General features: G+C 41.6%; 1 protein-coding gene across 6 annotated transcripts; it reads left to right on the plus strand.

Moving 5' to 3' along the window:
- The first annotated feature begins 878 nt into the window (after nucleotides 1–878).
- On the plus strand, nucleotides 879–11,157 carry meltf (melanotransferrin). 6 transcript variants are annotated; one of them, XM_061826033.1, is made up of 19 exons: nucleotides 881–1,112; nucleotides 1,638–1,760; nucleotides 1,919–2,013; nucleotides 2,168–2,279; nucleotides 2,955–3,109; nucleotides 3,345–3,444; nucleotides 4,052–4,237; nucleotides 4,337–4,493; nucleotides 5,521–5,588; nucleotides 5,690–5,874; nucleotides 6,058–6,223; nucleotides 7,295–7,440; nucleotides 7,542–7,638; nucleotides 7,715–7,909; nucleotides 8,026–8,179; nucleotides 9,588–9,655; nucleotides 9,741–9,928; nucleotides 10,107–10,299; nucleotides 10,388–11,154. In XM_061826033.1, the coding sequence occupies exons 4-19, from the start codon at nucleotides 2,237–2,239 to the stop codon at nucleotides 10,447–10,449; spliced, it is 2,163 nt and encodes a 720-aa protein (XP_061682017.1). In that variant the 5' UTR covers nucleotides 881–1,112; nucleotides 1,638–1,760; nucleotides 1,919–2,013; nucleotides 2,168–2,236; the 3' UTR covers nucleotides 10,450–11,154. The 6 variants fall into 6 exon arrangements, with proteins under 6 accessions (XP_061682019.1, XP_061682017.1, XP_061682016.1 ...); XM_061826032.1 differs by having other exon boundaries at nucleotides 1,638–2,013; XM_061826031.1 differs by having other exon boundaries at nucleotides 1,919–2,279.
- Nucleotides 11,158–14,015: the final 2,858 nt, after the last annotated feature.

Raw genomic sequence — 14,015 nt, forward strand, 5'->3', positions numbered from 1 at the left:
AATAAAATCTTGTCAAGGCTGTTCTCAACAATTCTTTTGGATTCTGAATATAAAGCACATACTCAAAAGTTTCCCATTCTCCACTGATGAATGTAATACAGTGCTTAACAATGGTATAATGAAACATAAGACAATATCCAGTTTGAGAACTATTTCAAAAATGTGAAGGTCCCAAAAGTATTCCTGCAGCTAATCTCACTCAATTCAGTGGAAAGTGTGAAGTCCAACATTCCCAGATTTACACAGCTAGATCAGATGACCGTTGTCCAGGATCATTTCCTCGTCATCAGGTTATTACATGAGAGAGATGCAAAGATTACATATTCAGGTTTATTTCAACCTCACTTCACTTCCTATATATTCAAAGGAATGTCTTTTAACATACTGTGGAATCTTCTCCAAATCCAAATGAATCCAAATATGATCCCACTGTAACTCATATCGTTTCTCTCTGTAAATGATGATTTTTCAAGTCAGCTGATGCCATGTTAACCATGAGTAATCTTGTTTTTATTGCATCATTTATTCCCATGATTGCTTGATATTGTTACAGCCCTGTAAATGTGAAACGATATAAAGTACACGACGAGCAATAAAGTTCCCGGCAACTAGCCTTGGGGGCTTTTATATCAGTATGAAAATGACAATATACATTTCTATTTTTTAGACCGTAAAAGTAGTGATTTGCTAAATTAATTTTGATGGCTAGGCACTGATATTTAACTTGGGAGGAATCCTTGTTGAACGCAAAAAGTGGACGAGCCATTAACCGAATAGCCAAGAGGCCATTGTCCGTCAACTAGAGGCGTTTACTGGAAACTCCGTCCATCCACTCATCCATCCACACATTCAGTAATAAAGATGTCGAGACCTTTGAACAAACGGCACGCGCCTCCTGAACGAGTTCCTCTTTTCTGCAAACGCCAACTGAAATTGGATCATTTCTGCCCAATGAAAGAAATTGAAAACGCCCTCATTCCGGCGTGAACAAACTCATTTAAATCCAAACTTCATATTAGTGAATAGTGCAAGGTTTTGCGACGAACTTTGTGGATGATACCCGTCCTGTTGGCGGTTAGACGCTGCGTAGCCCAGCTGCCGGAGTACGTGTGGTGCGTTCAGGGACACTGGAAATGGGATTCACTGTGCTCATCAGTGGCTGTTTTGTAATTCCGTATGTAATTGCAAAAATTGTTCACGAGGAATCTTAAATATTTTGTTGTCGAATGCTTTATTTCCAGCTCTGTACAATCACACTGGTGGGTTTTTTTTTTTTTTTGTTGTTTTTTTTTTTGTAGAATAAGAATACTAAATCATTCATCTTCCGTTCCGCTTATCCCCTCGCGGGTGGCGGCGGTCTGGAGCCAATCCCAGCCATGTTCGGGCGAAAGGCAGGGTACACCTTTGCCTGGTCGCCAACCAATCGTAGTAAAATAAGGATAAACGAAATTATATATTTTACCGCTATAGTCATGTTATACTTTCATGATAACGGAGTTATTCTACTTGGCCACCAAAGGCACTTCATGTCACCTTGTTCATATTTCGTAAAGACAAAATAAAAAAATTGACAAGAGTGTAAACAGTGTGAGTGTTGCCACAGAGTGAGTCACAAGCTAATTTATCATCGTCTGCAGGCGCCCGTTTATGGTCTGAATTGGCCCGAGTGGAAAAGTACCGCAGCCGCAGAGGTGAGGCCTGTCAAAGCCTCCTCTGTTCACAGTCTGCTCTGCAACTAGTCAACGCTGGCTGGCCACTGTGTAAGCTGCCACATTGCTCGCAGTGTTGCGATTCATTTTTTTTTTTTTTTATATAATTTTATGTCTTAGCTTTCTCCAAAATCTTTGGTTTGGGACTTTGCATGATTTTACTAGATTAATTTTGTTTGCCTTTCTTTTTGATTGCTTTATTTTCCCAGATATAGATCGTTTCTTTGAAGAATGATGGGTATGGCGTTCTTTTTGCTCGCTTGTCAGTCTGCTTTCATCAGCTCGCAGGAATAAAGCAGACTCAGTAAGATTTGCATCCTCTTTCCATCTGAGGGCAACGCAGGGGCATTGCGCAACACCCTACCTGAACATCGTTTCAGAACTTTGACCTTAGTACGTGGAGATAAAAAGAGGTTTGACCCAGGTCTTGGAGATAAAAAATTGCACTTGTATTTAAGACTCGGGAGAGAAGTGAGAAGAGGAGCCTTTGACACACGAGGAAAGCAGTACAGTACGTGACCATTACCATGTGGAGCACTTTGTGGTCATTTCTGGTCATTCTACATGTTGGTAAGCTCACACTTTTGTGATGAATCATAGTATGATTAGCTTTGAAAAAATAGAAATCACTGCATGTATATAGAAACTGGACTGACAATTTTTCATCTATGGAATCTCACATGAAAGTGACATCCAGCAGTGAAACGGATCTCATTAACATTGCCGATTCAAAGAACACCTCCAAAGTTGGACTGTAATATATTTTGATTAGTGGAGACGACTTTTTGTTTCCCTTTGGTGATGTGAAAAGACCAAATTTTTAAATTCAAAAGTACAGTGTCAGTGTTGTAACGCCTTGGCATGTGAAAAATTCTGTGTTTATTCAGGCTCTTAACCAAAAGTTCAAAAGTATGAATGGGAGAACTCTATCATACATATCGAGTATTTACAATATAAGTGGTGTTTTGACATTTACAGTATGTTCTTTTGGGAACAACTGTAATTGTTGGGGTAGAGATACCAGGCAGCTTTCAGTGCTAAAGACTTAGTAGTCCATCTTAATTTCAATATTAAAAGTTGTCTTCTGGAACTTTGACCTCAAAATATTGCTTCTATAACTTGACTTGGATGAAAAAACCTTGACAGAAGGTGTTCCATTCCTACTCTTGCCCTCCTGATGCCGACGAAATATGAAGTGCAATCTAGTAAACGTGAGGAAAACCGGGTGTATTTCTGTCTCCTCAGCATGTGGTCAGCGGAGCATCCGGTGGTGCACCATCTCGGACGCCGAGCAGAACAAATGTCAAGCCATGTCCCAGGCTTTTGCCCAAGTCTCCATCCGGCCAACGCTCAGCTGCGTCCGTGGAACCACAGTGGAGAACTGCGTGCAGAAGCTCCAGGTGGGAGACGGACTTAGCATTGTACTGCACGCTTTTAAGCTTGACTGACACACCAGAGAAAATGGAGCAAAAGCAAGTTGGCACAAGAAGTTCTCAAAAGAAATGGGCAAACGCTCAAGGGAAAGTTGTAATCATCATCTTATTATTGAGTCAATTGGAAGAACAAGTGTTAGCCACCGATTGGATTGTGTCATCACACACTGTTGTTCATTGTATTTCTTGGTTGTGTCTATAGGGAAATGAGGCTGATGCTTTGTCCATGTTTGCCACTGACATCTACAAACTGAGCAAAAGTGCCTCCTTCAAGATAGCAGGCGGTGAAACAAAGGCCGATCGTAAGTTTCTTACCATGATTTAAATAAGAGTCAAATGTTACTGGTGGAGTCCCTGATAGTGTACTGCTACATTCCACCTGACTTTGGTGCAGGCAGAGTGGGTTCAGTTCCCACTCAGTGAACGTGTGAATGTGAATCCCGATGATGTGTGTCTTCACGTACCGTACATCTGAGTGGCAACCAGATGGAGTTGTAGTCTTGCCTTTTGCCCGGAGTCAGCTGGGATAGGGTCCAGCATGCTGCGACCCTGAACAGGTGAAGCCATGTTGAGATTGGAAATTCAAGTGGCTCTTGATCATGGGTGTGAACTGCTCGAGTTCATGATAAATATCCAGACCTATGCAGTTTGGCCAATAAAGCTGAGACTGGATCCGTGTCAATATATATATTTGTTTCAAACATAAGGTTTTTAAGAACAGTTTCAACAAAAGTTGAAGAACTTCTATTCATCGTTTTGTACTATATTTGTTTTTCCATTCATGGTTGCACCATTAGTCATTCATGTTGTAAGTCTTTGATTAGTCGAAACTGTGCAAATGACTCGAGTCAACCAGTCTTTTATCTGCTTTCCCGGTTCTCACTCTTTACTCTGTGTTTGTCACCACAGGTACCGGAGCGTCTTACTTTGCAGTCGCTGTTGTGAAAAAGGCCAATTCTAGCATCAACATCAATAACTTGCAAGGGAAAAGGAGCTGCCACACTGGCAAAGGCCGAACAGCTGGCTGGAACATGCCCATTGGACACTTCATTGACCAGGGCTATATATCAGTAATGGGCTGTGAAATCACAAAGGGTATAAATCTTTCCTTGTTAAAGAGCCCTCAATTATTGAACATGAAATATGCCCTGATCTTTTATATCTATATATGTATCCGTGTGTGTGCATGATCAGGTGTGGCGCGGTTTTTCAGTGGCAGTTGTGTTCCGGGAGCAAATGGTGCTGGCGATCCTCCATCTCTGTGCCGGCAGTGTAAGGGTGATGAAAACGGAAACCACAAATGTGAAGCGAGCAACAATGAGCTATATTACAGCTATGAAGGCGCTTTCAGGTAAAATTTCTGCACCTCAAAGTTTGGGGTTTTGAGGTATGTGGAGCAAGAGAAAACGTGCAGGACCCAATTGTATGGGAAGCAGGAAACAGCAAAGTAAAGCAAAAGTATAGGAAATTCTCCCCCCAAACCAAAACAGGCAAGGAAGGATCATAAGCCAAAAAGCTAACTCGACAAAGGCCAAAATCTAAATACAAAGTGACGAAAAACTAACCTCGACAAAAACATGCTTGGATTTAGGAGATGTGACAACACATGACAATTCACATGTGACAAAAAACAACAACCACAGAAAGAAATCAGGAAATTAAATACTGTACAAGGAAACTCCCAAGACAACGAGGAACACGTGGAAATGACATGAGTGGCTGGAGCAGGCTGATTGGTGGACACAAGGCCAGAACAGGCAGAAACAAAAAATGACATGACAAGACATTACCATGGCTCACAAGAAAACAAGACTTGAAACTAGACGATATCATCTAAACCATAAAAACACAAATCATGACTGTAGGGAGAGATTTCAGATGTCTCAAACAATCACAACAAAAATTAGACTGAGGCATAGGGTGAATGCAAGGTGGGATGGAGGAGGGTTCAGTGTATGGCCACCAGCACCAGTCTGGCGGCCATCCACCTCTTCAGCAGCTACAGCAGGTTCCTGTTTCGGCTCCCCTGCAATTGCAGAAGACCCCCACTGTCCATTTTTTCCAGCCCCCCACCCGCACCCGCATTTTGAATTTTCAGCACTATCTCCCTCCCCACCTGCTGTCAGAGAAAATCCGAAATCCACTTATCTATACTGTTTGAAAGAAAGAAAGAAAGAAAGAAAGAAAGAAAGAAAGAAAAGACGTACATTGTTTACTTTGGGTACTCAGGTTCCTTGACTAATCCACAGACTTCTTAGGTTGAGGGAATATGCTATACTGTCTTTTGAATGTTTAGAATGTTAATGATTGTTCATGATTGGATGGATCTTGTACAAAGATTGTGGCCTATGAACGCCAACTTTGATGGGCCTCATTAGGTGCCTGGCTGAAGGTGCAGGAGACGTGGCCTTTATCAAACACACAACAGTTGAAGACAATACGGACGGTATGGTTTTAGTTAATCACCAACTACAGCGTATCCTATTAACAAAGTATGAATAGACCGCATTAGAGACACGGCCTGTAACCACTTTTAATGTTCTCCAGGTCATGGCCCCATTTGGGCACAAAAGTTGAAGTCAGCAGACTATGAGCTATTGTGTCGCGATGGCAGAAGACTTCCTGTCAGTGAATGGAAGGCGTGCAATCTGGTCCGTGTCCCATTTCGAGGCATTGTGGTCGGCAATCATGTGACCCCATCCGTTGTGTTTAACATGCTGACCGAGGGACTGGTAGGTCCAAAATTCTCACCCGTATACAGTCTTAAAAACCACAGCTCATTCACTAACAATATGGATTTGGCATACTGTAGTGTTTTTTGCTTTATTTATTCATGTTTGTTGATTTTTATTACTCAGTAATGTCGACTCATCATGGCAATTGATGAAATATTCATTTGTCTTTGGTATCTGCAGCAGAAGTCTGGATTCAACATGTTTTCCTCCAAGCCTTTTGGAGCAGGAACATTGCTCTTCTCTGAGTCTTCCATCACGTTTCAGAGCGCAGCATATGATGACCCTAAGAAGTGGATGGGTCAGCTCTATCACAACGCCATGAGTGCCATGGATTGTAAACCTCTAGGTACCTGTTAAACTTGTTAGCACATAAGCATATTATAGCGACCGAGAGGGGGCTTCAAGGAGAGGGGAGTGTCTGAAGGAATGGAGGAGGTTGAACCATGACTTTGTTACAATTCCAACCTCATGTTTAAGTCCCCCACCACCCTACAGCCCCAACATACCTCACAAAAGTGCAGTGCAACATCAAAGGATTAACTCATTCTGTGGTGTTTCTTGACTGGGTGGGGACAAAAAACTACAGTGCCTTGTGAAAGTATTGGGCCCCCTTGAACTTTTCAACCTTTCGCCACATTTCAGGCTTCAAACATATACAATTAAAATTGTTTTTGTCAAGAATCAACAACAACTGGCACCCAATCGTGAAGTGGAATGAAATGTATTGGATATTTTATACTTTTTTTAACAAATAAAAACCTGACGAAAAGCAGGGCCAAACCATGAGACTGCCACCACCATGTTTGACAGTGGGGATGATGTGTTCAGGGTTATGAACTGCGTTGCTTTTACGCCAAACATATCGTTTTGCATTGTGGCCAAAAATTTTGATTTTAGTTTCGTCTGACCAAAGCACCTTCTTCTTCGTTCTTGTTTGGTGTGTCTCCCAGGTGGCTTGTGGCAAACTTTAATTGAGATTTTTTTTTTATGGATGTCTTTGAGAAATGTCTCTCTTCTTGCTACTCTTCCATAAAGGCCAAATTTGTGCAGTGTATGACTGATTGTTATCCAATGGACAGACTTTCCCACCTCAACTGTAGATCTCTGCAGTTCATCCAGAGTGATCATGGGCCTCTTGGCGACATCTCTGATCAGTCTTCTCCTTGTTTGAGGTGAAAGTTTAGAGGGACGGTAGATTTGCAGTGGTCTGGTACTCCTTCCATTTCAATATGATTGCTTGCACGTTGCTTCTTGAGATGTTTAAAGCTTGGGAAATCTTTTTGTATCAATAAAGACAAAGACAATACATGGCATTTAGTTATTGGTTACAATGGATCCCAATCAACAACAATCCACCTACAGTTACCTAATTACATTATCCACACGCCTACTAGTTTCTCTTTCAATCAAACAACAGAAAACACTTTACGGTGGTGTGTGCTGTCCTCGGGCGAGCAGCAGAAATGCGCTGCGATGGGTAGTGCCTTTCAAAGCAAAGGGCTTACTCCGACTGTCAACTGCATCTATGGGGACTCTGTGACCGACTGCATGGAGAAAATAAAGGTGAGAGGTGTTAATACTCTCCAAAATTGATTCTCATTTTAGATGGGGTTTGGAAATGACTAATGTCTAAAGTAAAACTACATGTACCTCTTCTTTTTCAGAACAATAAGGCTGATGCCATCACTCTGGATGGAGGCTATATCTACACAGCTGGCAAAGACTATGGCTTGATTCCTGCTACTGGAGAGAGCTATACAGGTACATAGAAAAAAAATTAAGTGAAGCAAAACCATGTAGCCAACCACAGACTGACAATCTTTTCATGTTCCTCTAGGGGATCGGGATGGCTCCAGTTATTACGCAGTTGCAGTGGTGAGAAAGACTAGCTACGACATCAGAAGTCTTGATGACCTGAAAGGCCTTCGCTCCTGTCATACGGGATACGGTCGTACGGCTGGCTGGAATGTTCCTGTATCCACCTTGATAGAGAAAGGCCTGATAACCACTCAGAACTGTCATATACCACAAGGTCAGTGTGTTTAATACGAAGCAGAGCTGAAGGAGTCAATGAAATAATTCAATGTGCACGAATGATCTCTGACCAAGTTTAAAATGTGTGTCTCTCTCTCCCCCCATGGTACGTAGCGGTGGGCGGGTTCTTTAAGGAGAGTTGTGTTCCAGGTGCAAATCAGCCCGGTTTCCCGAGCAACCTGTGTGGCTTGTGTGTAGGCGATGCCTCAGGGCAGAACAAATGTGAAAAGGGAAAGGACCTGTACGATGGATACGACGGTGCCTTCAGGTAAAAAATTCACTTAAACCCACTTCTTATTAGGACATATTATTTTTCTTAAAGGAAGACTTTGTCGAAACTAAACTAAACTAACTAAGGAATGGGAGCACACATTAAAAGTTAGTAGATGAAGGTTCAGTGTTTCTATTAATGCCAGAGTCAGTGGTATTTGCATGCGCACATCGCCGTAAATAGTAACCGGGAAGTCTTGTGCGCTTACACGTATATATCCATCCATCCATTTTCTTGGCCGCACGATGGTCGAAGGTGTGCTTGGACCCTATCCCAGCTGTCAGCGGGCAGGAGGCAAGTTTACACACAAGCAGACACAGAGAGAAGATGCAAACTCCACACACGGAAGTCCGGGATTGAACAGCAACGCCACCCTCATAACGTATGTTATGTTGCTTATACAGTATTAGCACGAGATGCTTTAACTCAGCAGTAATGATCAGATGCGTGCAAATTTACCCTGCTGGTGAACGAGCTTCAACTGTGACAGCCACAGCTGTAACCTGTCAGGTTAACCCCATGGGAGGTTAAAGAAGGAGAAATTTGGGTGCGTTTTCTCAGTTTTCTTGCATAACACGGCATCTTGCCTTAGCGAGAGCGAATGGTCTGTAATGCTAAGCACCAGGGTGACGTCAGGGGCGGAATCAAGGGATGTTTCTTCCACGTTTGGCTCTGAAAGCTGGCACACATCCAGATTTTGCTTGGCTTTCAAAAATGTTCTTAATTTTCAATTAATGTCCAAAATATATGTAATAATAATATTACTTCACATTGGAGGGTTTATTGTACATATGAAATTTGGGGAGTCTTCCTTTAATGCTTAATGATGATTCTTCACAGCAGTATAGTATTTACCACGTCTCTCCCGTCCTGTGTGAAGTTAGCACGATCTCCCCTTGCTTGGGTTACTCTGGCTTCCTTCCATTGTCCAAAGACTTGCACATTAGGTTAATTGAAGACTCTAAATCGGGGTCAAACTCATTTTTGTCGCGGGCTACATTGTAGTTACGCTTTCCCTTAGTGGGCTGTTATGACTGTTAAATTATAAAAATCTTTAATCGCCTCATCATATTTACAAATTAAATTTATGAACTAGTTTTGGAAGCAAAAATCAAGGGTAATCGTTTTTTTTCTATTGTCGGTTTGGTAACACAGAAATACTTGTAAGTTATCAATGTTACCATTTATGATATGACGGTTCAAAATTTTGGTCGAGATTTGATCAAAAATCATGGAAGTTCATACACATGATTTACCTTTGCGGGCCACATAAAATCATGTGGCAGGCTGTATCTGGCCCCTGGGCCTTGAGTTTGACACCTGTGCTCTGAATTGTCCATTACACACATGAGCTTCTTGAACCTAAAATGGCTAGTTAAAAGAATAAACTACTTGTTCCATTCAGGTGTCTGGCAACTGGAGATGGAGATGTGGCTTTTATCAAGCATTCTACTGTATTCAAAAATACTGATGGTATAAACAGATCCTCCATCACAATATATCACAACATTACTTTTCAAATTAATTCTTACGTCCACCGTTGTTTGTGCTTATCCAGGGAACTCTACTGAAATTTGGGCAACAGATCTCCTGTCCAAAGACTTCCAGCTGCTCTGTCCCCAGGCTACCAAAGCTGAGGTCACGCAGTATAGATACTGCCACCTGGCTCGCGTCCCCTCCCATGCTGTAATGGTACGGCCTGAAACCAATATCCACGCGGTCTATGGACTCCTAGACAATGCACAGGTAACTACTGGAGAATAAATGCTCAAACATTTCGTCTTAAAGAACGTAACCCACCTATTGCCCGAAATCAGGTATGATAGGCCTCAATTTCCCTGATAGAAACCAGCTAATGAAAAAGAATGATCTTCCTCCTTTCCACCTTCTCATATTCACCGTCCTTCTCTTTGTTTCTCTGCAGACATATTTTGGCAGCGACACCGGCCCAGAGTTCCGGATGTTCGACTCACAAGCATACGACGGCACAGATCTTCTCTTCAAAGACTCCACCGTACGTCTTGTGGGTGTGGCTGACAAGAAAACCTACCAGGAGTGGCTGGGCCACAATTACTTGGATTCGCTGACCAACATGGAGTGTAGTGCATCGTATGCAGGTAAACATGTCATATTGTTTCAAACATTGTTTATGGTTTATATGACAATGTGTAGGGTGACTATATCTTGTCACTTGTCATTGCCTAGTGATTTCCTCGCTGTGGTTGGTCACTGTAGCGCTGCTCTGCTCCATGCTGACGAACATCTAAATGACAACTTCTTCTGCTGACCCCCCCCCTCCCCCTTCTGTTTTCATCACCCCTCCATTGCATTTCCCTGGTTAAATACGGATACATTTTCCCCCTGATGTCAACTTTGAAAATGCTTTTAAGGGGCAAAAACATAAACGCTCACCTGGAGTTATGAGAGAAGATTGGAGTCTGTCACTAGCAATTTGTAGCAGGTGAGCTGCCATATCTGAGCATATGCTGCCATCTGTTACATTCTCAAAGGTGGGTAGGTTTAACCTTTTCATTTTTCCTCTAGTAGCTACAGGAACATCACTATTTAGCCCCAGATAGGTCTATTTTGATCAACATGACCAAAAAAAATTATCAAATAACATTCCTGCTAAACACATTCTATATTTTCTCTGTTTTATAAATCTGCCAATCTACAATGAAAGGGCCTTTGCAGATTTTCTTTGTTTTGTGACCTATACCTCCTGTCATTTGGTCTTTTTTACTTTGAAATATCAATTTGATGTGTATTTTCTAATATCCAGAGATTTATTTTTATATGACGTTCAGATGCCATATCAGTGTATATGTACTGACTCATACTGTTGGAAATTAGTACATTCCTTTAACTGGACAGAGACCTTATTTCACTATGAAATGATAAAAATGTAACTATTTAGTTGCCAGGCCAGTGAGTCTGTACAGGTATTAAAGCTGCTGTATTCAGCTGTTTTGTTTCTTGTTACAATAAATTCTGAAACATCAAAATGCATTTGTCATGTTATTTGAATATCATTAATAGTTACTGGATACAGTTAGCGACCTTTGATTTATCTTCCAAGGTCTGCAATGATTGAGTACAATAAAGATTGAAGAGAAACATATTGTAAAATAGGTAATTAACAAAATAGGGTTTATCACAGGGCATATGTTCCACACTCGCCTGCATCAGGCAAGCGCTTCTGTATGTTTGAGTTTGCATCTGGAAACCGAAAGGGCACAAAGACAACCACTCACATTACAGTACACTAACACGGCAGTAGAACTTCACACAGGAAAGCCAGTGAGAAGTCACGTGTACTTTGTTTGGTAAAACTCTTTACTTAGTACTTTCCAGACATGACAAGTTTGACATGAAACTGAACATAGAGTTGAAGGCACAAGTTTACATACACAGTGCAAAAACACACATTTCATTGTTTTTGTCGTATTGTTCAAGTCAAATTAGACTAAACCTCTGTTTCAGGTCAGTCAGGATCACCAAAATTATTAGAATTCTGTTAAATGGCACAATAACGGAGAATTTTATATTATTTTCTTCTAGGTCAAAATGTTAGATACGCAAAAAAAGTACAGTGATCCCTGTACAGGGTTCATACTCTGACCAAAAAAATTGAAGAGCTTTTTAGGGGCATTCTCAGGGGCTGACACGAAAAATTTAGGGCCATCGTGGGAAATCAAGAGTAAGTAAAAAAGACTCACCCAATGGTGCCATCAACCGTTCTTGGTTCATCAAATGTTCCAGTATCTCAGTACCTGTGACAGTGATCACCTGTCGCCCCTTGTGGTAGTTCTCATTGATATGACCATTGTCAATGTCTTCACATAACAGTCTACAGAAAAACAGATTCCAACTACAATTTCAACTATATACACAAATGTCTTCTACTGATGTCTGTCTCAGCACCCCTACTCTAGCTCCTTGAGCCTACCCAGTACCTCCTCTATTTGTTGCTGCAGAGGTGCCAAAGTGGCTGTCTTGTCCTTTGCTCTGCCTCTGAGTGCAATGGGCACTTTTAAAGTCCACACGATCTCTGCCTTTTAAGGAGTCAGTCTTCGTGTATTGAACTACGTTCATAAAGCCTGACTTCTGGCTGGTTGAAGTCGATGACTGGACAACTGTAGCTGCGTATGCACTGCTCGTACCACTGCCTGATGTTGATGCTTCACTATCTTGATATTTTAACAGAAACAGATTCATACTAACGGAAGATGAGACAGTCTTCGCCAAATCAGCGTGTCTCCTGTTTTTCTAGTGCAACTCAAGCGCTTTGACACCCATCTTTTCAAGATGGTAACTCTGCTTGCACAGATGGCAGTAAAACATGTGCCGATCTTTTGGATCTTGACGAACCCAGCTCCCAAACTCCTTACTTTCAACCCAAGCTTCTTGAAAAATGCACTTCCCCGTGATACAAGTTGGATCGATGAAAGAACTACGCTACGTCGTAACAAAGACGAAGTGAAATGCCTACTTACGGAAACAAACAATGGAATATCGACAAGATGGCGACGAGTTGTCGACACGGTGACTTCCGTTGACAATTTCCGGTTGTTTTGGACGCCAGACGGATCGCTATTTTTTTAAAATTAAAAGATAATTTTTTTTTTAGGGACAAATTTGGCGGTAGAGGTCCTCGCTTTGATTTTTTTTAATTTAAGGCCTTTTTAGGGGCTTGACCGGTTTTCGACGATTTTTAAGGACTTTTAGGGGCCCCTAAATGCACCTTTGAAAATTTAGGGGTTTTTAGGGACGTTTAGGGCCACGTGCGAACCCTGCTCTAAAAAATTAATTAAATCCGGAAGTCATTCCGTATTGTGACTTTTGCTCAAGTAGAAGCGCTTTTCACATATAGCCTAACCTGTTCTAAGACCCTGCCGCAAAAATACACATTCAAAGCACATCATGTAAAGAATAATAAATTATATTCATTTGCCTTTGGCATTGGATAATTATGCAAAGATAAGGGTGAGTGACTAGCAAAAAACATGATGGGAGACAGAGGAGACAAACATTTGACAGTCAAGAGAAAACATACGAACGCACACAACTTATTTTCACCGAGGTTTCTTGGAGCCCATAGTGAAGAAAGATGAATAAACTTGCAAAAGACACAAATGAAAAAAGGTGTACTTTTCCAATGTGTGTTAGCTTGTGATTCATCAGTGTGATTCGGTGACAGTCAAGTGCCCAAGAGAATGAAAAAGTGTGGTGAGTAAATATTGATGTCCCTCCTAGCCAATGGGATGCCAGGAAGATGCCACGTGATAGCCAGTGGGAGAGCAGCTCTATCGCGCTACACAAACCAAGATACAGGATGTTTATGTTCGGTGGAATTTGGGGTTTGCGCGTCCACTGCCTATTTCTTACTTTCATGTCCTGAATTTTCCTTCGTAACTAGAGACATTTTTTGAGGAGACATTTCGTAATGTGAATTTTTCATGACTAAAAATATTCATAAGTAGAGGTACCACTGTACTACATCTTAAAAGAACATGGGGAAGCCCAGATGATGAGGCCATGGCTTTGGAAGCTATTGATAAGTTAACTGACGTGAATTAATTGACGGCACACCAGGAGATGTTTTGAAGGCCACACCACAAACACTTCGCTCCCTTATTTGAGTAGAGTCAACGGAATCAAGAGAAAATCAAAGGAAATCGGCCAGGAAATCAGAAGCATGGAGGTGACAGCATGATGTTGTGGGGCTGTTTTGCTGCAGCAACTGCAGCTCTTCATAAAATAGACAGCATCATGAAGAAAGAACATTACGTGAAGATAGTAAGGCAACATCTCAAGACAAAGACTAAAACTT

The sequence above is a fragment of the Syngnathoides biaculeatus genome, chromosome 7 (assembly GCF_019802595.1).
Source record: "Syngnathoides biaculeatus isolate LvHL_M chromosome 7, ASM1980259v1, whole genome shotgun sequence".
Taxonomy (NCBI): domain Eukaryota; kingdom Metazoa; phylum Chordata; class Actinopteri; order Syngnathiformes; family Syngnathidae; genus Syngnathoides; species Syngnathoides biaculeatus.